The sequence below is a fragment of the Terrapene carolina genome, unplaced genomic scaffold (assembly GCF_002925995.2).
Source record: "Terrapene carolina triunguis isolate 2854851 unplaced genomic scaffold, T_m_triunguis-2.0 Scaffold58, whole genome shotgun sequence".
Classification (NCBI taxonomy): Eukaryota; Metazoa; Chordata; order Testudines; family Emydidae; genus Terrapene; species Terrapene triunguis.
Window position 1 is genome coordinate 15927318 of NW_020664409.1, and position 24711 is coordinate 15952028.

The 24711-nt window shown below is 40.4% G+C and overlaps 1 protein-coding gene across 4 annotated transcripts in view; it reads left to right on the top strand.

Moving 5' to 3' along the window:
• The window catches only part of ZNF516 (zinc finger protein 516), a 131298-nt gene that overhangs the window by 103733 nt on the left and 2854 nt on the right, over positions 1 to 24711 (top strand). For all 4 annotated transcript variants that reach the window (XM_024212129.2, XM_024212144.2, XM_024212138.2 and 1 more), the window contains 3 exons: positions 9332 to 10810; positions 17112 to 17216; positions 18125 to 18192. In XM_024212129.2, the coding sequence (XP_024067897.1) occupies positions 9332 to 10810; positions 17112 to 17216; positions 18125 to 18192 (1652 nt within the window). The remainder of the gene's footprint in view (positions 1 to 9331; positions 10811 to 17111; positions 17217 to 18124; positions 18193 to 24711) is intronic.

Consider the following 24711-nt stretch of genomic DNA (forward strand, 5'->3'; position numbering starts at 1 on the left):
TAAGAAGTCAATTCAGGAAATCTGAGTAAACAGTCCAAGGTACCACTGGAGACCATAAACAATCAGTAAAACAAGAATTAAAAGGCAGCAAGTTGGCAGGAATATGCTCAAAAATATTATCCTAACATGTTTATACTAAGAAATATAAAAGAAATGTACCCATTACCCATGTCTCCACATTTGCTACAAATAAAAACACACTTGTATTTTAACTAATCTTTGGCTGTAACAAAAAAAACAAAAACAAAAAGACATTCTTCAAATTCTCAACTACTGTAGTAAAACACAGAGGCAACATCCCCAACCAGTAGCCCCAGTTAGAGAGATATCAATGAAACGTAATAAGGAAAAGCCAGTGTGGTGTAAAATAGAAAGTCCTATTTCACAACTAGATAATCAGGGAATATGTGGCTGAGTGGAACAGTTGGAACTTGTTCTTAGATTCCTGAGCTCTGATTCCTCAGATTGTTATTCCAGTTTACATTGCCATCACCCCGTGAAAATGAGTGCATTAGTGAGTCAAGTCTGCTGAAGCAGACTGACCAAACTGTGTATCAGTAAAGGCCTGAATCTCAAGAACTATGGTCAATTTATGCAGTATAAAGACTTAACAGCCAAAAAAGTTAGCCATTAAGTGTCACTTCTAAAATTAGTACAAGAAGGAAGTGGGGGTGGGTGAGGGGTTGGTTAATCCTGTTGCTTGTACAGCTCAATACTACCCTATTAACTGCTAGTACAGTCATTCCAGCACTGTGTGAGGACTCCAGTTTAGTCCTTGGGTACGTCTACACTTACCGGAGGGTCCGGCGGCAGGCAATCGATGTTCTGGGATTGATTTATCGCGTCTGGTTTAGACACGATAAATCGATCCCGGATCGATCCCGGAAGTGCTCGCCGTCGACGCCGGTACTCCAGCTCGCCGAGAGGAGTACACGGCATCGATGGGGGAGCCTTCCTGCCGTGTCTGGACCCGCGGTAAGTTCGGACTAAGGTACTTCGAATTCAGCTACGTTATTAACGTAGCTGAATTTGCGTACCTTAGTCCGAAGTGGGGGGGTAGTGTGGACCAGGCCCTTGTAAGTCTGCGTCCCTATATAAGGTCAAGTCCAAACTTTGTCCCTGCAAAGGTTCAGTTGCCTCCCACGTGGCTAGGAATGGCACTGTGGTGCCCTACCTCAGTTTCCCCTCTTCGGGGCTCTGTAAATAAACTCCACCAGTCCAGAGTCCTTAAAACATTTCCCTTATGGTCTAATTTATTTATGTATTCATTTATATATTATTCATAACAATGTTTAGTCATGGGGCTTCTCCCCTTCACCTGGAAAAGAGTCCTTTTCTCTCCTGGGCCCCTCCCCAGCCTTCCCACCTGGAGTCTTTTCCCCCCCTGGCGTCTCAGTCAATCCTGGGGCTTCTCCCCTTTACCCAGGAGAGGATCCAAGCCTTCCAGCCTCACTCTGGTTCTACCCTGCTTTTGGCAGGCCGCTCCCGGCCTTACCTGGCTGGAGTCTTTTAGTCCCAGAAGTCTCAGAGTCTCCTGCAGTCTTCTGTTTTCCGCATCCTAAAGGAGCCACCTAGCCCTCTGCCAGAGCTTCCTTTTCAGGTTTGTTTCTAGCCCTCACCTGAGACATTGGTGCGCTCACCCCTTCATCATTCCCCAGCCTTTAGCCCTCTCTTGCTCAGAGAGCAAGGGCAGCTCATCCAGTGTGGCTGTACCATCCCAAGTCCTGCCCACTGGGGCGGGCACCAGGCTCAGCGGCAGCTGTCCCTGGTCTCACTAGTTTGGGAGCATGCAAAACACTAAGGCTGGTGCTTGCCCCAGTGGGCGGGGCTGGGGCGGTATAGCTATGCTGAAGGAGCTGCCCACGTGGGATGCTGGCTCTTGCGAGTGGTGGCCAGATGTGTGGCTGCTTTTACTGCTGCCGTTCCCGGTAGAGCCCTGCAGCTCCTCGGATATCCACTTTATATCCATGGATATAAATTTGGTATCCGTGCAGGGCTCTACTGGTAATAGATGTCTGTCTGACTACACTTTGGCCACCACCAGATAAGATATTTGGGTCCAAAAAACTTACTGTGAAATCACACAACTTCATTAACCTACATTACTGTTGGAAGCAATGGTGTAGTCCAAGTTCAAAAGTTGGCCTAGCAGTTGATTATTAAAGAGAATCCGAAAAAAGTGAAGAGCAGTTCTGGAAGCACATTTAAAAGAGTTTATAAATAATTTTGAAGTTTTAGCAGCATCTCAACAACAAGGAATAGAGGTTATATTTATGCAAATTAAACACACATGGTATTCTTGAAGTATGTTGCCTCTTAGAGTTAAAAAAAAAAAAATGAAATAATTCTGAGGAGAAAACATGTCACTGTTTGAAGTTATGACTTTCCCTTGCAAACTGTCCTACATTTTGTTTTGGAAATGAGAGGCCTTTGTATTTAAGCTCAAGTAGATATTGAGTAGGCCTCAACAGACCTATCTTTTTACATCGCTGTAGCTTTTTTCCCCTCAGTACCATGCTGTCTCCTTCTCTTTTTCCTCTGCCTTCTCTGGCCCTAGAGAGAGAAGCAGATAGGAAAGAAAAGCCACATTTTACATTCTACACAGTGCAATACTGTCTCCCACCCCTCTACCAGTATGCTAGAGAGGGCAGTGGTCTGATATCATTGCTAGAAAGACAAGTGAGGTACTGAGGAGCAGGGCCGGCGCTTCCACTAGGTGACCCTAGGCGGTCGCCTAGGGCGGCAGGATGTGCGGGGCGGCATTTCGCCGCCCTCTGCGGAATTTCGGTGGCGGGGGCTTCTTCCGCTCCGGGTCTTCGGCGGAAATTTGGTGGCGGGTCCTTCACTTGCTCCAGGACCTGCCGCCGAAGTGCCCCAAAGACCCGGAGCGGAAGGACCGCCGCCGCCGAGAACACAGCTTCAAAGGAGGAGCTGCCGCCGATCACTGTGGAGGAACGCTGCCGCCTAGGGTGGCAAAAACCCTGGCGCCGCTCCTGCTGAGGAGCTGCCTCTTCTGCTTGCGCCCACTCACTAATGACTGTTGCATTTAAGCTCTGAAAGAGAGGATAGCAGAGGAGAGGTTAGAGATGGTACAAACAGGAAGAGAAGGCAGATACTATGCAGGTGGAATAGCACCCTCTGCAACAGGGAACACATTTATGTAAGAAAACACATCCCTGATGACAGCCTAGTCAAACCTGCAGAACAAACCTACTGCTAAGTAGGATCATGGGACCCAAATGGCAGATTGTCTTATGCTCTATAAGAAAGCAAGTCTGATGACGTGTTGGGTAAATATGCATGAAAAGATCAGAATGAGTCTATACCTGTTTTAGCATCTGTCTCCAATGCAGTTCCGGTCTGTAGATATTAGCTTTTTAAGGTTTTTGACTTGTTTTGCAAAGAGATGGGAAAGGCCTAGCAGGCCATCCAGTCTATCTGCCTGCCTAAACTGTTAGTATATCCCCTTTTAGCCATCAGTTAGCCAAGCTATATGTACTTAACTCTTTTAATCTTTCTTCTTAAATCCTTTCCTCGAGCCCCCTAATTATTTTGTTGCGGTTCTCTGAACTCCCTCCAGATTGTCAGTATTTTCCTAGTAGAGTGCTGTCCAGTACTGTGTACCATATTCCATGTACAGTAACTAGAGTGATGTAGAAAAAGATAATTGTGCCATCCTGTCCCAAGATGTGATGCGTCTGTGTCTGCAGCCCAAAATTGTATTCACTTTTTTGCTGCCATATCCCATTCTATTATATTCTACTTAGGGGATTATAATGTGCCCATCACCATGATATCTAAACATTGGGGTGATGCGTTAAGCAACATTACTAATGTGTCTCATGCAGCACCTTCTGCCTACGGGGAATATATTTTTTGTGGTTGTTATCGGATGCTGTTATTTGTGAAGGCTAGGCTGAAGAAATGTGTATTGCAAACTCATGTCTAATTTGAGGTCCACTATTACATCTATCTTTTCAGGATCAGTGCTTTCCAGATTTGTCCCTTCCACTGGCCATCTGGTTTTTGGGTAATTTTCCCTCACATGTCTTAGATTGCATTTTTTCTGAGCTGAATCTCATTTTATTAATTTCAGCCCATGTTTTTATTCTCTCTCAGTCCATTGCTTTTTTTCCCTGTTTGCATTGGTTTTTGCAACTCCTCCAAATTTTAAAACAATTTACGAGGGTTGTGGTGGATTCTCCATCACTGCCAGTTTTAAAACCCAATATTGGATGTTTTCCTAAAAGATCGACTCTAGGAATTAATATGGTGAAGTTCTATGGCCTGTGTTATAGAGCAGGTCAGACTAGATGATCACAGTGGTCCCTTCTGGCTTTTTAAACTAAGAATCTATTGAAAAAAATTGATTTAACCTGAAATTTTAATTTAACGTGTTGTTTAGTGTCACTTCTGGCTCATTAATGAAAATATTGAATGAAATAGGACCTCACACAGCTCTTTACAGTATCACATCTAGATACTTTCTCAAAACTAGATACTTGGCCTTTTATCATTATCATTTGTCTTCAGCCAAATTTCAAATTATGTGATAGTGTTCATATCCAAGTGAGACTCTGTATCAGATGCTTTACTAAAATCTAAATACATTACATTTACCTCTTTTCTTCATCACCAAATTTTGAAATGCTATCCGAAAAAGCAATCAACTTTATCTAACTAGTTCAGTTCTTTAGAAACACGTGCTTCATATTGATCGTGGTTCCATTATCTTCAGATTTTTAGCCTGGTTTCGGAGGCTTTTCCTCATTTTACAAGAAACCCTGTGAGTTAAAACAGATGTACAACCCGTTCTGAATATTGGTTTGGTAGGGAGCAGAGTTGGGGAGGGAATAAGGTGTGTGTGTTTGTGTTTTTTCCATCCACTTGTGTAGGATGCATAATGGAGCACAGGCAATGGCAATTATAAATGATATATTCCTGGAGAACCATTCTAATCCCAGAGTGTTCTTATATTGCTAGACCTTGAATTCCCATAAAGTAAAGTGTTTCATGCATTCCTGCTTTACTCTCCAGTGGTCTGTGATGTCATCAATATTTTAAATTGTGCCTAAGCTGAGGGCGTGAGATAATATCCGCAGCCACCTACCAGCTGCTCCATACAGAATCCTTCCTCTCCGGTTGCTGGCCAGCTAACAATGACAGACAAAACTGTAGCACTAGTGTGATGCTTTGTAGTGCAAAAAGTCCTTTTAGGTACAGCAGATGAGATAGTTTGTTTGACTAAGAAAGAATGACTTAAGATAAAAATGAGAAAGAGGTGGGTGGAGGGAAAAAAGAAAATGAAGGACTGCTATGCCAAGAAATGTTTCTATGGCAAATGTGAATTATAGTCCCTCAGGATCATCCCAAAGGCATCCCATTCATGGCTTTTTGCTTTGACCAGGCCGTAATAAAATCTCAAACATTTCTTGTAACAGTTATGCCTGCGTTGCACTGACTAAAGCAATATTTTATACCAGTGATTTAAGGAAATAGTTAGTACCCTGTTTCAGTTGGGGTAGGGGGGCTGGGGAGCAGGCAAAAATATTAAATTTTTGTTTTACAGCTGTTACTAGATCAAATACTGTCTTCTATATACCTATGTACAGAGGAAGAATAGGCCATGACTCACTTCTGATTGGTTACGTGTGTTTGCAGGGTTGCAGTTTAATCTGAATATTAGTAGCCGAAGAGCCGGTGAGAAGTAGTCTGGGGATTAGAACAATGTCACAGCTGTGTTTTGCTTTGCACTGACCCGAAGTATCTTTTGGACATGCATGTGAATAGTGGCAAAACATTGTCTATATATGGCATAGATTTTGGCTTATGGAAATGCTCCTGAGCCAACCTGTTAAAGGTGCTGCTGGTATTTTGCCTAACATATCCATCCATCCTGCATATTGAGGATATCCCTTATGTAGTGTTGAATCTCAGTTAAATTGTATCCAAAAAGAAGCTACAAAGACCAGTTAAATACTATGCTTTGTAATCATCTTGCAAAGGATCATACATCATAAAGCAGTGTGGGCTGGCATGCCTTGTTTTACCTCTGCATAATAAACCTCTGGAACTCATTGCTACAACATAGTATTGAGGCCAAGACAAAGCAGCATTTTAAAAAGATTTAGACAGTTATATGAATAGTAACATTCACAGTTTTATTAGTTAGTATTTAAATGGATGAGTGATATGAACCTTCCTGCTTCCAGGCACAGACCAACCACTAGCTGTCTGGAATCAGAAAGAAATTTCACCAATGGGTAGTGTATTCTGTAATCGTCCATTATGGGTTTTATTTTTTTTTTTAATTTTTATTTTTTTGCATCATCTTCTTAAGCTGCTTTTACCAGTCAATACCAGAGAAAGGATTCTGGATCAGATGAGCCACAGCTATGATGCAATATGCCAGTTACTAGGGTCCTAAAAATAAGCTTTGTCCTGGATTTTTCATAGTTATACTTTATTTTCAGGCTTAAAAAATAATCAGACTCCTCCTTTCTGGTTCTCTCTCTTATAAACACACGCACACCTTTTCTTTTTCTGTATCGCCTTTTGTGGTCTTTTTGCTCCTCGCCTGTGCACTTTCCTGATCGTCTCTCCCATGACAATGCCGAATAAGCAGGCCTGCTCTGATTGCCAGTGATTGATGGCAAGAGTGGCTTCCTGGAGTACTGAAATTTTCATGTCAAGCAAAGTGCCTTCTTCTGAATGGGCTTCTATTCAAAGGCTGGTGAGCACAGAACTGTGGGTCCAGCTGAGCTGACCTAGTTTGCAAGATTTTAGAGACATCTTGTGAGTTAGTGGGATTCTTTTAGTGAAAATATGAATAATTGGAATGTTTAGGAGAAGCTCTTCAGTGGTGTTTTGGAGCTATGACCCTTTACAGCAGCTGAGGATCAGCCCCTCAGAGTCTTCTCTTTACCTCCTGGTGTACCATTCTGTATGCCAAAGAACATTTCCTACCCGAGGTGCTGACTTAACTGTGCATTAGTTAGTGTATAAATGATTTAATGTATTTCTTCATTCTGCGCTGCATTTCTCACCCAGACAATCCTCTTTCCCTGGTAGCTAAGCTGCTCTAGTGTGGATAGAAAGATCAACAGCCTACACCAGAGCTCCCATCCCTGTATCTGTACCATTTGTTGTTAGGTGGTTTGGAAAAGCTAACTTTTCCCCTTGTTCCCAGGCTCCTTCTGCTTTCCCAAGTCCAATCCTACATTGAGTATATCACTACTCCAATGCTAGTTCAACTCCATAACCTTTGCTGGCATACCCAGGTGTACAAGTTGTGCCAAAGTGAGATCAAGTCCAAGAAGTATCAGACGAGCACAGAGCTTCGGAGTAGTAATGGGCTTCTACCCCACGTGTCCATTTAGCATCCTAATCCATTTCAGATTCAGTGGCAGCCAGTGTTTCCCAACTCCACAGTCCCATTGAGCAACAGTTCCAGTCTGTCTTGAACCCCTTACTTACTGTATGTTGCGTTCAACCTGGCCATTAGGCTGGTGCAGTCTCTATTGTTTATCGCTACAATTCAATGTTTTATTATTTACTTTAATTTATTATTTAGCGTGTTGGTCAAAGGACTTCACCATTTGGAAGCCTAAGATCTAGTTCACAAATATTTGACAGATGTGCTTTGAAAATAACACAGATGTGCAGTGTCAAATTACATTCCTGCAGCAGTGTCTTTGTTTCAAATTATACATTTAGCTGGTTGTGTTGTTCATGTGCTTTCAGAAGGCCTTCCTTCCCTGTAACACAGGAAAAACAAGTTTTTTTTCAGACTTTATCCCTTTGAGAATTTGAAAGAAAAATTATCTTAACAGAGTGAGCATTCAACCTTTATAAAATTGCAAATCTATGGGTTATTTTTAACCTAATTACACTGAATTAACAAAAGCTTAAGACTTTTTGCCTGAATTAAAGTTGAGGCTAAATAGACTTTATTTGCAATGAAACTTCAGCCTAAAACATACTTTTTACATTGTGCAAGTTTAGAATAATGCCTATGGCGCCAATGTTATATTAAACAACAGTGCTTGATTTTCTAAAACATTGGCTTTTATGAGTTGATGTGAGAGGATATACAACTATAGAACAGCTCACTCATTCCCCATCTTCACTACTCCCCCAGTTATGGTGATCACTTTGGATTGTTGACATTTTAGATGGAACATGGTCCCCTTACACTTGCCTAACAGTGGCTCATTAACTCCATGTTAATTGAAACTGAAAGTTTGTCAGATGACTCAATTCTGTTACATGTTAAATGGATTCAGTGAAGTAAGCATTACTGCTGTGATGAAAACCTCTGTGGAATTGATTGTGAACTGATTTGGAGGGATTCAAAGACTTTATCAGTAGCTCTTAAAGATAAGCATTTTGAGAACTATTGGAGTTTAGGAACATTCTAAGTAATCTAATCATGCTGTTTTTCCCCTGAACTTCTATAAAATCTACCAACTATGTTCCATTTCTGAACTATATCTTAGATAAAATATTACTTTCGTTGCATGTCTGAGGATGGGAGGAAGAATGGAAAAAAGGAAAGAGAAAACAGAAAATTGAAAATCCTGTTTTAGTTAGGTATTTTAGGCATCCATACCGATCAGCAAATTCAGCAGCCACAAGCATACCTAAAATTCAACACAAACATAAAACTATGTTAAAATAAAGTTGCATTTTCTTTTAAACTGACAAAACCCAGGAAATTCAGAATGTAGGCTGTCTTTACCTCATCCTATTATACCTGGGTATTGCAAAGGTCTCTGTTAAGAGAAGGATTTATGGTATATGCCATATGTGCTGCAGTACTTATATAAGACCTTTATATGCTAGGTTTCAGTGTGGAGCCGATTTTTATGGCTGAGTTATAAACCCTTTGAAAATAGAGGCTTGTAATGGAAACAGTGACAGACCTTTAACTAGTTCAGTCTTATCTGGGTCCATTATCTTTATTTTTGTTAAAGCATTAAATGGCTGCATATTTGTTTATCTTTCTCTCACTCTCTGAATTTTAACAAGTTTGGATTATCAAATTGTTCTTCCTTTTAAAATGTCATGAACATGCACCATTAGATAGTTTATCCAAACTTCAGAGTGATGCTTTCAAAGTAAATTGAGCTATTGTGTCTTATTACAATGATTTTCTTGGTTTTATAATACATTTAGTTTATAGAACACTTAATAACAGAATAACTGCCTCAAGTTTGCTTCCCTCCCTCCCCCCCGTCTCTCTGTGTCTGTGTATCTTATTTTAATCTTGAATTTGATTTCTTGGTTTTGACATAAGTTGCTAATTTTGTTTTTTGATTGTCCTGTTCAGGTAAAAAGCCATACCACTGCAGTTTTTCTGAAGAGGGGGCAATGGTAACATCTCAGGTAGAAGAGCTTCCTAAATTTGGAAGTGACAATGCCAGAGAAAAAGATGCCAATGAATCTAAACCAGAGTTATCAACTTTGGTATCTACCCTGGAAAACAATATCAAACGGCCTTTTCCAAAGTATGAAGCTCAGAGAAATTCTTCAGACTTAAAGATGCCAGCATTTCAACCTATACAAGAGCTTCCTTGCTCCAGTAGTACTGCTGACTTTGCTTCAGGAGTGGGCCAGACATCTTTAGATGTGGTAGTAGACTTGAAAACCTCATTGGAAAAGCAGGCTAGTCACCCTAAAGAAAATTTCTCAGACTTGTGCAGGGAGCACCCTGTTCTCGAAAAAGGGAGAGAGGCACAAGAAATGGTTCCACTAGATTTAAGTGAAAAATCAACGAGGGCTGATTCATGCAATAAGGGTTTTACCTCATCTTTGCAGGCTGATTTGATTGTCCACCCATGTCCTTACTGCAATCATAAGACCTATTACCCTGAAGTCCTGTGGATGCACAAAAAAATTTGGCACAAAGTCAGCTGTAACTCGATGGCTCCACCATGGATTCAACAAAATGGATTCAAGAGTATAAAAAACAACTTGGTTTTTCTGGCAAGAAGTGGACGCACTGGTCCTCCTCCATCCCTTGGTGGTAAAGAATGCCCACCTTTGCCTGTTGCCAGGTTTACACGCACTCAAGTTCCAAGTGCGTTGCCAGGATCCAAAAGCAATTCTTCCCCTGTTGGGATGACTACAAAGCCTGGTAGTATGCATCAGTCTAAGGACAGCCATTCGTTTGGCCACTGCGGTTCATGGTCATCAGGTCTTGATGGGTACAGGCAGCCCAAATCAAACCATACCCAGGAGCAGCACAGCATAGCAGCACAAAAGCCTCAGCTTAAAGCTAAATATGAAGTAAACTCCAAACTGATGCAAGGGGGAAGCTTTAGCAGAAGCCTAACACCCACCCAGACAGTCGTATCAAGGCCCACCTCACAGCCTGCCAACAGTAAACAGGTAGAGAAGTATATGATTCCCCAAGGAAGTGCTGGTTTTCACCCTTCAAGTAAGCACTGTGCATCTGACCCAATAAAAGCCAAATTCAACCCACCGCCTCAGTATCACCCTCTGTGTAAAACTGAGCAGTACACTAAACATGAAGATCCGTCAGTGCCTCAATGGGAATCTCACACCAAGGCTGGGAATGAGATGAGGACATTGGCAAACTGCACAACAGGAACAAGAGCGAGTCCACTAATGCAGCCTCAGCCTAGCACAGCAGGAGCTTCTCCAGCTTTACACTCCATCAAACAAGAACCAGCATCAGAGGGGCACGAGAAACGTTTGGACATTTTTTTTAAGACCTACATTCCAAAGGACCTTGCTTCGTTGTACCAAACCTGGGGTGCCAATAGCCCTGTGCTGGATCATGCAGGTAAGGCTTCTACATGCTTTTTGTTTTGGTTAATTATATTGTTTTCCCATTTTGTCCTTCTACTTGTCCTTCAGGCTACATCTACGCTATGAGCTTAGGGTTGTGATGCTAGCTCTCATCTGAGCAAGCATGTTAAAAATAGTAGTGTAGCTGCTGTAGCACAGGCAGTGGCAGTGGTGGCACATGCTAGCGGGCCTGATTACATGCCCTGGTGGTTCATGTACTGGAGTAGCTAGCATGGTGCTGCCACTGCACTGCAGCTGCACTACTGTTTATACTTGTGCTAGCTCAGTGAGAGCTATCACGAGAATGTGTACACAAGTTGGGAATCACACCCCTCGCTCGTAGTGTACATGTAGACATAGTTGATAAGAACTCTGTTACTCAGAATATTAGCAATGTTGAATGGGTTTGAGTAGATTTCCTCAGGTACAGTTGTATGGTAGATTCCCCTCCCACACACTGTGTGACATTTCTATCACAGGTCAAATGTATTTGTTTCCTCGTAGAGTGTTACTAGTCCTTTGTCCTGCTGTTTCAAGTAGGCTAGAGTTACACAGATGTTCTGTCACACTAAGATCCTAGTGATCCGCTGGTCCTGGCACAGATCATAACTTTTTCACTTTGGGCAAAATAAACATTCTCTAGGGCTTAATTCCTGATGCTATTTTGGCTATCTTGTTCAGTTTCCTCTACACATAGTTTTTCCAGGAACAGACAGACATACTTACACATCTTTCTAAACAAAGAATCCTAAGCTCTTCGTTGTCCATATCTTTCAAAAGTAGACAGTCACTTGGAAAATATTACTATCTTGGGCTGTTTGTATGTGTCTAATTTTACAAAAATGTATCTGTCAATTTACTTTGACAGGAAAAGCATATGTATAAATAGCCAATTTAAAGTTCAGAGGCTAATTTGTTTTAACGTAGTTTTACAAGCAGCATTCAAAAAAGTACCGTGAATTTTCTTCCATCTGTCTCTACCCTTCCCCACCCCTCCAAAAAAACCACCTTTTTGGTTTTGAAACTAATCACCACCGTCTCTCTCTGACTTCCTGCCAGATTTTGCGTCTGTGGAAACTGAAGATTTACTCTTAGGGGGGGAAAAAACCCCTGGGAGCAACCGTTTTTATAAATTTTAAGATTGTTTTTTTCACTTTTCTTTCAGTAGGATCTGTGCAACATGAATCTTTCTATAATGAATTTAACTCACACAGAACCCCTTTTGTCAGATCTTTACTATAGGAGCTCAAGATTTTCACTCACAGAGCTGAAAGGAGCTGGGGAGTGTAATGCTTTCTGTTTTGTCAAGGTAGAGTTGCTAGATTTTAAAAACGTAAAACCCAGACAGTTGTAGCTAGGGAAGAGGACAGCATAGAGACAGTTTTGGTGAAATGCCTGGAAGGTGTGTGCATGATGATTTTAGCAGTCATGGTGTGGCTAGGGAAAGAAGACCCATACTGCTGGGTTACAGGCTTGCTGGGAGGTTTTTTGGGAGGCAGGATGGCAACATGAGTCTGCTCAAGAAATGGCCCTAGACATGCACATCTTGACCAGCCTGTTGTCTGTTTTGCTTACTAGTACTATCTCTCTTCATAAAACACTTTGAGATCTATGTATGAAAAGTGCTAGATAAGAGCTGGGTGGTGGTGGTGTTCTTCTTGACTGGTTGATCTTTCCTTCAGTTGGCCCCAGAGTGTAAAAAGATTTACAAAAGTTGGCACTAAGCACCTGCTCTTGTAAAGCAGGAGGGGAACAGGGACATTCCCCGTTTCCAGGAACACATTGTCGCAGTAGCTTGTTTGTGTGTCATCTGTGCTCAATTTGTTGGTTAACTACAGGCTGTTTTTCATTTGGCCCTCTCTGCTCATAGGGACATTTTCTAAAAAATTTCCACCGCTGCTAATGCTAGTTCAGCTCTGCCAATGTTAGCAACTTTGGGTACCTTACCTCCTGGTGACATTATTTAACATCAAGTCATGTAAGCCTGCCTGGAATAGATCTGATTGACACAATGAGCTCCCTCCCAACTATGCTAGCCAAGATGGAGAGGAACAGGAGGAGCACCATGCAGAAACCAGAAGATGCACAAAAAATATTGGGGTAGAGCCAGGCAGAGGAGGAATTCTATAGGAACGATTTACTTGCTGATCTACTTTTTTTGAAGTAGAATTTTACTGTGTAAATACTGCTTTAGGGGGAGATTTTCAAAGGCACATATGGAAGTTAGGTGCACTTTGACTTTCAATGAGAGTTGGTTGCCTAGCTCCCATTTGTGCCTTTGACATCTCTTCCTTAACCTAGAACTGTTTGTAATAGCCAAGTTTTAGAATTTTGTGGCCTGGTTTTCTTATATGTGGCCTTTGAACAGCTTTCTTAAGCTCATTCCATATAGAATTTGCAGGTCACTGGTGCCACTACCAGTGAATTGGCATGGCACTGTATATTTTTCAGAGGACTAAAGGTAAAACTGCTGCACATGAAAGAGACAGGATTCCACCTGTTAGAATGACGTAGCAAAGCCCAACTCAACTCTTCCCTCAATTACATGCAGTCAGTCCCAACCAAGGACAGAATTATCCCAGTGAGTCTTTATTATGCATTACACAAACAAGGCTTCAATTTGCCAAGAGAGATTGTGTTGCCATTATGAAGAATTTAGGGATGTTCTGCCAATTACATAGGTTGTTCCTAAGCCTCTTAATTCTGGATATTTAGTACAGTACCTCATGCAATAGATCAGCCTTGATCACAATAGAATATTCCATTTCAGGCATTTTGGTGTGTGTTGGAGCATGTTTGTAGCTGGATCATGTTTGTAGCCTTTACTTTTATATTTTAAATTGGCTGTATCTGCTCACATGAGACTGGTGCACAGTTCTGTTTTCTGCTAGTAGTCTGGTGTTTCTTCAATTCTTTGGAGATAAGAGTTGAAAGTACTCCTGTGGTACTAGTATTAGACATCAGGGCTTTTACATCAAGGACTAGATAGTTTGATTACTGCTTAGTGAGGGTTTTGTTTTTTATTTAAGTTTGGTAGAGGTGATTTTTCTTTTTTATTCATAGGGTTATTTACAACTGTCATGGTACTAGGGAGGACATATTACAGCAGCAGGTGCACCCTTTCCCCTGGGATTCCCGTGAGACCAGCTCTGTGTGCTGGTTTCACAGGAGCTCCCATGAAAATAGTCACTTTTATTTGCATCCAAACACCTGTGGTCATCTGTCCCCCTCTTATTCAAGTATAGTTTATCCTGAGAGATGATCTCACAGAGGTAGTATGTTGTGACAATGGTGTCCATCAAGACAAAGCCTTAAAATACCAAAAGCTTATGATATCTCTCTTAAAGAAATCAAACAATGACAAAAATATGTGGAAGTAATCTGGTTCTTCCATCTGTTTTTGTTTTGTTTTGTTTTTTTAAATAATAGCCAGAAAGCAAATCAGAAGGGGTAGAGATGCTAAATGAATTTTTAGGTTACGTATTCATGTACAGTAAGCTAGCTGGCAGAGTTCACACTGTGTAAGAAAAAATACTGCAATGGACCCTCTCTTCTAGAAGTGTCATGTTCAATAGGCAAATCACTATTTGTGCTTAAAGCATTTTAAGCTCTAGAATCTTAGCACACAGCAGTTAGCCATTATTTAAAATGTTTTCACATATGATCTTCATTATGAGGTGAACTGATATGTTTCCCCCCTTACTAAAATGTAAAAATTTCTGGGCTGGTTTCCACAGCTGGTTAGCTAAATATTATTTGTATGCAGCTAGACATGTTTAAAAAAACAAAACAAAAAACCTAGCTGTTCTGGTGCTGAAGTTGGCTAAAACTTTAAGGCAGAGGTATGGAGCAAAGATGTGGCAAGAAATATTGAACCCAAAATAAATGTTGTCACTAGCTATGGTGAGTGCACAATATAGAAGATCTGACCCTGCAGTCCTTACTCTGGCAAAATTCCTGATTTCCTCGATAGATTGATTGAAATGGGACTTTTTACTCAGTCATGACTCCTAAGATTGGGCCCAGAATGGTTAGCCAAAAGAACTTCAGGTCCTGCATTAAAACCCATTGACATCAGCGTGAGTCTTTCCATTGTTTTCAGAAGGCTTTGGATCAGGCCTTAGTTTCTGAAGTGGCCAGGATAATAGACTGTAAGGCTGGACAGGACCATTAGGATCATCTGTATCATACCCTAATGAGTGACTCCCATTGACTTTAACATGAGTGGCATGCGTGGATTGATGAGAAAATAAACCTAAATTGTTCTTTCTTGCTGTGACTGTAGTTGTTGTTGGTTATTCTACAATAACACTTAGAGAGACCCCGACCAAGATCAGGGGCCTATTGTCCTAGGCATCAGAAGAGCCAATTCCTGCCCCAGAGAGCCTACAGTCTGACTAGAGGAGACACGCAAAGGCTGGGAGAAAAGATGTATAGTTATCTCCTTTTTACTGGTGGAACATTGGGACACTGAGAAATTTAACATCTCCCTAAAGCCACATAAGAAGTCAGTGGCCAAACTGGGAATTGAACCAAGCCTTCTGAGTCCCAGTCCAGTGCCTTAACCATGAGATTGTCCTTCCTCTATATGAGATGTATTTTGACTTAGTCCCAAAATGAATGGTTTAGAGATAACAGCACTGATTTCATGGGAAAACATATCAGGGTCCCTTAAAGCACTGCTTTTAGCTTTGGTCTCCGGATTGCAGCCATAGTTACTTCTGTCTGGTTGGGGATAGATGCTAATAGGGTTTTTATAGTCTGTTAGCCAGAAACTAGAAAATCTGCTAGACCGCTGCTAGAAAATCTGCTTTAATCTTTCATAGATCATGGGGAAAGTCCTGTTCACTTTATTGAAATGAAACTCCCAGGGAATCAGTGGGAGTTTTGCCTAATCCTAATCGTAAAACTTAATGCTGCTCATCTTTACTCGCACAGAACTTCCACTACTGATTCTCTGGGAGTTTCATGTGAGTAATGGTGATCAGGATTAGGCTTTGCTAAACCAGTGTGGTTCTGCATTCTCTCCCTAGAAGCAATGTGTTGGAAAGGAACATATTCGGGGGTGCTGTAATGAAGAGAGAGAAAATACTTGTACAGAAGGTCTTTTGAACTAATTTTATAATGAGCCAATTATTATTATTTATCATTTACATGGTAAAACTGGAGGCTTCAACCAGGCTGTACAAAGAGTGAATGACAGCGTGGTCCCTAATCTTCTTTGCCCTTTTTTTTGTGGGCATCACACTAACCATATACATTTTGGACATATCACCGTTTCTTGCTATAATTGATTTTAAAGTGTAATTTAGCTTTTTAAAACAATTGTCACTTTTTTGTTAGAATTTTTACTTTTTTTTCTGTGCATTGGTCAATTAAAAAAAAAAAAAAAAGAGCTGAACCGTCACTGACAAACCCTTGAGAATTTGCTTTAAAAGCCAAGGCATTCCAATGGTAAATTAAACATCAATTCTTTCCTTTTGAGGAGGGCTTCTTACCAAAATAGAAAAGATGTTCAAACATTTTAAAGAAGTGCCCAATAAAAGTCAAATGTGTCTTTTTTGATCAGCAGCAAAAAGACAAAGACCAGCCCTTTAAGTCAGATACTGTAAACTGACCTTTGGAAAAAAAGGAGAGGTTTGAGTAGTTTTCCACAAATGCTAATGGCCTAGAAAACATGTTTACCAAGGGCTGGTAGAAGGCTGCTGTGTTGCTACTAGCTCAAAATGTCCGGAATGACACTTTCATTCACAGATGTCTTTCGTCTGTGCCTCAGAGGTCTGAGGTCAAAGCAGCACCGGCAGGCAGGTAAGCAGGGGCTAAAGGTTTGATCCGTTTGTGATGGCTCCACTCACTCTGTATTTGTCTCCAAGGTATTGCAGCCCGGGGGGGACATTCGGGCTCTGGTTCTGCTCACTTCCTATTATCCATGTGACTTGTCTCCGCCACGCTGGAGTCACTTTGATTTGCCTGATGTACTGCTTGACAAAGCTGGGTGATGGCTGAAAAGTGGATCCAGCTGCTCTGAAAAGCGCACACCTGACATGCCAGTCCTGGTGCGGGCACATCATGGGGAGCATTTTTTAATTCAATGTAATTTATGCATTCTTGCAGTCCTGTGTGTGCCTGGCCTGTCAGCCAGTGCCTAGATGAAGGCTGACAGTTGTCATCCAGGGCCTGAAGGTAGCCTCACATAATGACACATTAGACATACTAATGATGTTTTCTTCTGGCATAATGTTTTCTTCTCAACTTTCCGCTCCCCCTCCCTTTCTTCTCCCTCCTATCTACCACAGGGATGCTTAGGACACAAACACGCCAAGGAGACTATGTCTGCATAGAATGTGGAAAATGCTTTAACCAGCACAGTCACTTCCGGACTCATATGAGGTCCCACACAGGTATCTTTTCTCACCAATTTTTTGTTTTGTTTTGTTTTGTTTTATTTTTTAACCCAACTAACAGAATGTTGAATTTAGTTTTACCTCCCGTACTAACCTAAATAATTTAAATATTTTCCAATATGCAGTACCCTAGGTTTTGGTTTTGATTGGTATTGCTCTTGTTTTCTACGTGTTCCATACCTTAACACCCCCCCCCCCACGCCATAAAATTGCAATGCATTTGAGATAAGCCTGTTTGCAAATGCTTTATTTTAATTAGAGAGTAGGATACTCAGAAATGAATATGCTAATGAATTCTTTTGCCACCAGCACAAATTGAAATCAGAGTAGCCCCTTTCAGCAGAACATAAGGCTTTGTTTTCTTTCATCATTGCTATTGACTGGAACAGTTTTGTATGAAAACAGATCCTCCCCAGACTGGTCAGTTATAAACTCTAAAATCCCTGTCAGCATTTTTACCCTAGAATGATCTACTATTGAGAACATAGCCAGCTAAAGCTACCAGTGTCAAGATACCTCATAAGCATTACATGAGACAGTGAGACTAGCGAGTTCTCTTTGAGAAGTGTGAATGATGCATACATAAGCCAGTCTGATGCAAAATGACAGAGGCCAAATGGTAAGTAATGCAAGAAGAGGGTCCCTCTACACATACACTGATAATTAATGTTGTCAGTGATTGCTTTCTTCAGCACCGAAGTCTGAATTAAAAAGGGCAGTGCCCCTAGGCTGCCATTAGCACACTCTCTCACAGTAAGTGTTACGGTAAATTGGTATTTTCCGGCCACAGGCTAGTAGCTGGTGTCTTTTTTTGAATGTGGTTAATCTGTAATGGTCTCAAATAATGTACACACACTAACGAAGCTTGAATGTTCATCTGTTAACAAGCCCCCTTGTTCCCACAGTGGTATTTGAGTCTAATGGACTCCGAGGTACTGAAGTTCACACCACCTCCGCAGATGCCCCAAAACAAGTATGTTTTACAATTAATTGGGTGTTTGGTTTTTAATGTAGTAGCTGGGGAAAAGTTGCACAGTGATACTCATCAGTAAAGCACTGACTGTTTTATAACAAATATGTAAATAATAACAGCGTTGCTTTGATTTTTAGATCCTAAACTTTTTTAGCATTTTACCAAAGACTGTTACATATAGAAGACAGTTAATTGTGGGTCAGATAGTTAACGCGTAGATAAAGATGTTAACAGTGTATTGGGGGTGGGTGGGAAGGGTAATTGTATAATGCACAAAATGGTATATAAGTGTAAGATCATATTTTAAGAATCGCTAGAGAGAGAGATTTGCTTTTACACCTAAAAAGTTACCCACTGCAACAACACAAGTAACACTTGGTCTGTGTTTTTCTGAAGAGTATTCCTATCGTGATATCCTGTAGCTGATATCTTTGAAAGGCTTTTACCTTTCAGTTTCTGTGGACTCTGTGTGGTGGTGTGCTTTCCTGTTTCTAATGTACAGTGTTTCCTGTCTTGACAAACACTTTTCAGTTCTCTGAATTGGGCTTTTTATGTATTAAAATAAAACAAACCACTTAATCTACCCACGGCCTTCTTCAGCCTTGGCAAGTGGGCTGTGGGCTTCATCTTCTTATAAGCAGTTCTCACTCAAATTTCTATCTTGAATGATGGCTTTTTACCGTTTTTCTCCCTATTTTCAGTTTTCTTTTTTATTGCCACAATATTCTAGTCCTTCCCTTCCCGCCAAGCCCCTGAAAACAGTGTGGGCCAAATTTAGCTTTGGGGTAAATGGGTGCAATTCCATACCAGCTCTGAATGTAGACCTTTATTAAATTTAAGGACCTAATTCAAAGTGTCATTAGACTCAATGATCCAAAACCATCCCCACAAGAAGTCATATCGGAAACCACAGCTTCATGCAGTTCATATGGACTTCATGCGGACTCTTAATAGTCTCCTCCATTGTGTTGGCCTATGAGGTAAAAAGGCTGGAGGTTAGTCTGGAAGCCCACTCACCGTCACAGCAATGTGTTGTGCCACCATCAGTCCACTGGGATAGCCAAGGCCATCTCTATACAAAACCTTTCTTTTAGTGCTAAACCAACCCCAGGTCAGTAGCGACTCAAAGCTGCTATTATCTGATGACCACTTATTGCCCTGTGTGAAATGGGTTTGGTGCTCTCCGCCCATTTTTCAGTTTTCATATCACTTCAACCATCACCATAGTTGATCCTAATTGGTATCTTTGTTGGTAATCTCAGCAGAGGCACCAAGGATCGAATGAGTCATGGAGACTGAGCCCTGTCCCCTTTAGAAGAGGTCTCTTCAGGTTATTGTGAGGTGGGCTGAATTGCTGCTACCCATGCTGTTCCTGTTCTGGGGATAAACGCAGGACTTCCTTCTCCAGGGCTGTCAACACGCCACCTTTTATCAAAAATAAATTCATATGAGAAACTTCAGAAAAATAAGAAGCAACGTTGTTTAACGTCTCTATGAAAGGGTTTTATCAAATATAACAAGACCCATCACTAGAAACACAAACACGAATCCATGTATGCCCTTGAATTTATTTTTATCCTCATGACTGTAAAGTATCTTCCCCTCACAAATCCTATTTTAGTAATTTAATGAACGTATGCCTTAATGATTAAAAAAAATCTCAGTGATTGTAATAAGATTCATACATCGTAGGGCTTTGAATTGAATCAGGAATCACTGACCTTTTAAAATTGAAATGCAACTCCTGTTCCACAAAGAAGATGCTTATTTTTGGTGAGAGGGGCAGGGGGAAGGGAACGTAATAACTGCAAGGGTATGCCATAATTAGAGAATTACATATTGAGATTGCAGATGAATTCAGTCCAAAATTGTTCTGCTTACATTGATGATCCATTAAATTGGTAGAAAGGCATGACTCCTTGATAAAAGTATTTGACAGACGGTGAAACACTGTGTGGCTCAATGGGGGTCTTCGGTGAGCTCTCATAAATTTATTAACATACATTTAGCAAACCTAAGCATCTTTTAAAATGTGTGTGCTCTTGGATCTCTTTCGTCTCTTTACCTTTTCTGACTTGTCCCAGGCATAGATCAAAGATTTTGAAGGCAATGCTTTTTGAAAGAAAAAATAAGATTGCAATTGGAAGTCTATTTTAAAACACAGACAAATTGTAAAAAGGTCATTTCTAGGAGTAACAGCTGTGGTAACAGCTTACTTATCTTTGCAAACTCATGCTGTGCTGCAATTTATTGATTAATTTCTTCCATGGCAAACTTAGTTCGCTGTTGTAGTCTTAGTCAGTGTTGGTCTATCTTGGTTGTAGCAGATTGAGCTACAACATTTCTCTATGCAACAACTTCCACAGGATTGGGCAGAGGTGAGCTGCACCAATTTCTCAGTCTATTGCCATTCAGTCTCTCTTCCACAGAGGTTCCAGTATGTTCACCATCAGCCATAGATAGTTCTCTTCCTCTTCTTTGTCACAATTATTCTTTAATTTCAGCCTTTGTTTCAGTTTGTTAGTCTTTGTCAATTAAAATGAAAATGTTCTGTCGTCTATTGTCCGTGTCCTCAGAATAAACAATGACTTTATTACCCCCCCACACACACACATTTCACCTGTAAATCCCCAAGGTTTTAGAGAGTATAATTTAATTTCAACCTGTAACGCTGGGAGCTTTTAGAAGCATAGAATGTATTGAGAACAATGACTCCAGCACTCTGGCAAGACAATTATTTCCCAATTAAAATATTGTCACTCCACTGTTTTTTTTTAATTGGAGATGGAGCTATTCTTAGAGAGTTTACAGTGTAGAGTCAATTCAACTTTCAGCAGTGCCATACTCTTGCTCCCAGCAAAAACTAGTAGCCATCACTTGCAATAGCTTTAGAATAAAGGTTTTTCACATTAAGAGAATTCATTTCATATAATGTTGCCTCCTCACAGGTAAGAAATCTTCCCTTGAGCATTATTTAAAGTGAAAAAAATTAATTTTGGTGTAAGACTGTATACCACAGTTCCCCTGACCCTTCTGTATTCAAACAATGAAACTTATGAATAACTTCCCCTTATAAGAGAGAGAGAGCAGGTTCTGCAGTCCCAAATATAGCAGTTTACAATAGTGTTACTATTATTTGGAGACTTTCTTGTAGAATAATTTAAAGCCAGCACTATCATGAATCTAAAATTGGTTGTCTAAAATTAGGCACCTGAATCCATATTTGGGCACCTAATTTAAGGTGGTGAGCAACCAGTTTATTGGGAGCTGCAGCTGGTGACCACCTCTGAAAATTGGGCTGCTTACTTAGGATCCTTTATAAAGACTATAGGCACCCAAGTTTGACAAGTTTGGCCCTAGCCTATAACTTTATAAGGGTTTCTTGTATCACCATCAATGAAGAAATATAACCAAATGAAATATAGGAAATAATTAGGTGGGTGCCTGAGTCATAATATTTTTTCCTGCTTCTATCTGCTTTTGCATGACCACCGTCTAAAAACAAATTGACATTTTCACCAAATACATTTTCTAAGTACCCTAGTATAGTTCCTAATCTTTTACGAAGGACAAAGAATACACACTACGTAACCTGAGTCAATACAGGCAGTGCAAACTCATGCAGATTTGCTTGAAATGCTGCCATATTAAACGTTGAATATTCTTATAGATGCTAAATATCTGAATATATTCATAATTAAGATTGCATATTCCACAATGAATATGTATCACATTTGGAATACACTAAATAGCATTCCAAAGACATGATTCAATAAGCATGAATTCTGGGAGCACACTCATGATGGGTGCAAAATGAAGCCAGTTCCCTCTTGCAACAATCACTGTGACTGTCTGAATAGATAGACTTGTGTACCACCATGACTTTAAAGGCAATGTGTTTCATAAAGTGTTGAGCGATGGATTTCACAGGTAAAACTGGATCCTGTGGCATTGTACTCAAAGGCCAAAGTCTCAATGAATTCTATGACACAGGAACATCCATAGTTTGCCTTAAAAATGGCATCAGTATTGATAGCAATTTCTGGCACAGATATTGTTCATTTAACCCTTCCTGTTTCATTTTTAAAAACAACACATGATTGTCTACCCTGTAGGTTTCACAGACCATCCTTAGTTCTATGCTCAAATATTTTGTTTAAACAAAATACTCTAGAAAATTGTAAAGGACGAGTAGTTGCTCTCAGGAGATGTGATTTGCAAGGTGGATGACAAGATTATGACTCCTCATCTAATTGGGATGATACGTGTAATTTAAAGCATCTTTACAATACTTTAAGCATAGGCATTAAGTCCTCTGCTCAAGTATGCTGATTTGTACAACTGAAACAAACAAGTAAAAAACAGTTTTTAAAAGCTGCTGACCAGAAAAATATTTGTCATTGGAAATCTCTCTGTCCTGCTACTCCTATGGTGCTAGAACCCACTGGCTATCATACTTTGCAAATGCAGTGTATATAGCTAGCACAGCTCTTGAAATCCTTTTAATTTAAAATACATTATTAAAATTGGTTTTACAATGGAAGGCCATGCAACCTCAGTAAGAAGACATGGCCTCAGACCTTCATTATCTTCAGCATAGCTGTATAAAATGTTTCCTGTAATGTTCAGTATCTATCCTCCATAAATGCATATAATCAAACTTTTGGGGGATGAATGGATTGTTAGGACTAAGGGGGAAATGCAGCATTATGTTATTAGAGTTTGGGGGTTATTTTTGGGGGGTGGGGATTGCTGTTTTCTTTAGTGTGTTTTTATCTTTCTTGCTATACTACCTTACCTATCCTAGAGCACTCAGGACAAAAATTGTTCATATCAAAAATATTATTAATATTATTGACTTCTTTATTTTATACATTTCGGATTTTAATAATGGCAACTAAAAGTCCTGTTTATAACATTTTGCTCACATATGAAATGTCATGTCCCAGTTCCTTACTGAGTTTTTTTTAAAGATCATGATTAATAGTTCATTTCACATTATTGCAAATGTTATTTTTAAATAGTTATGTTAGGAACAAGAATTCCATTAATCAAAATAATAGATAATGAACAAATAAATGGCAACCTAATTTGTCTCATTCATGGATGTGGATTATAATGCAAATAATCCAGGAATCATGTAGGTTGCTGCACTTGAATATGAGTATTATGCATATACTGTATGTCCTTTAGCTCACAAACATCACAGATGACTTCTGTGAATGCAGCTCTTGTCCCAACTTTTTCCCACTTATCTGCAAACTGAAAGAGGCAACCTTTTCCAAGCTGAAAGTTGTCACTGTATTGCAATATTTTTCAGTAATTTAACACTGACTTTTCCCAATATAGGTACAAAAACCTGCAAGGTGCCATCATCTTGTAGCGGAACATGTGAAAGTCCTCATAAGGGAGATTTCGTGTGCAAACCAGTTTTGATTTGGTAGCTTTATGCTTTGTCTATCTAAGACATCCTTCTCCTTTTCTTAGAAGGAGTTATTTTTCCACTAGAGAGAGAAGAACCCACCATTTTAAATGGCAAAGTTTCTCCTTTGGAAGAAATAGTTCTATCCCCATATGTTAAAAAAAGCCAAGTGTACTACACACCAGCTGGGGCAGTGCACACTGTAAGGGCCAAATTTTTAGCAGCAGCTTTTAATATTCTGCTTGCAAAAACATATTTGCATAATTGTACAGTTCCCAATTTTTAGCAGATAAATCAATTAGTGGACCGCCATCTACCGAATTTGCATGTGCAAATGCAGGTGAGCAGGCAGTTGTGTTCGAATATTTTTGCGGGCACGTCGTCAAATGGTTCTCTGAAGCTAATTGAAAAGCACTGAGGTGCCCTAAACACTGTAGTGCTTACAGGGTCTGACAGTGCCTCCCTCTCTCCAATCTAGAGTGACTGCGTTTGCCTACAAAAGTTTGAAGTCTCCTTCCCCACCATGAAGAAATAACATTTTGTGTGATCTCTGCTCATGTACTTTTTTGCTATTTCTCTTAAGATGGAAATTGTACACTCCCATTTTACATTCACATTTGCTGAAGGCTGAAATTTTCTCTCAGTATAGGAAAATTTGGCCCTTAAGAGTGGTCGTCTTCTTTAAACCTGTAATTAGGAGAATTCTTCTAACTTGGCCTGTTTGGAAGGGAATTGTCAGCCTCCCCCACCCACCACCACAGCCCTTGGTCCCCTCTGTACTTTTATCTCTTGTGGGAAGATGATAACCTCTTTCATGTGACTGTGCTACTGGTGGCACTCTATCTGTGGGTGGATTGCAGCTGGACCTTTAGGCAAACCTTCCTCCCCAAGTGCTGATCAGTTTAGCTGTGCTACAGAATTACCCCTAATTGCATCCTCAGGCCAGGGTCCTTTTTACAGTTCTTACCCAGAGAAACTGGGGCAAGATGTGTCCCTCCCTTCCAGCACAAAGAATCCTCTCCCATGTTCCCCAGTGTCTCTCTAGCTGGTTCAGTGCGAGATGTTTTAATGATAGTGCTTTCTCTTGGAATTGTGGC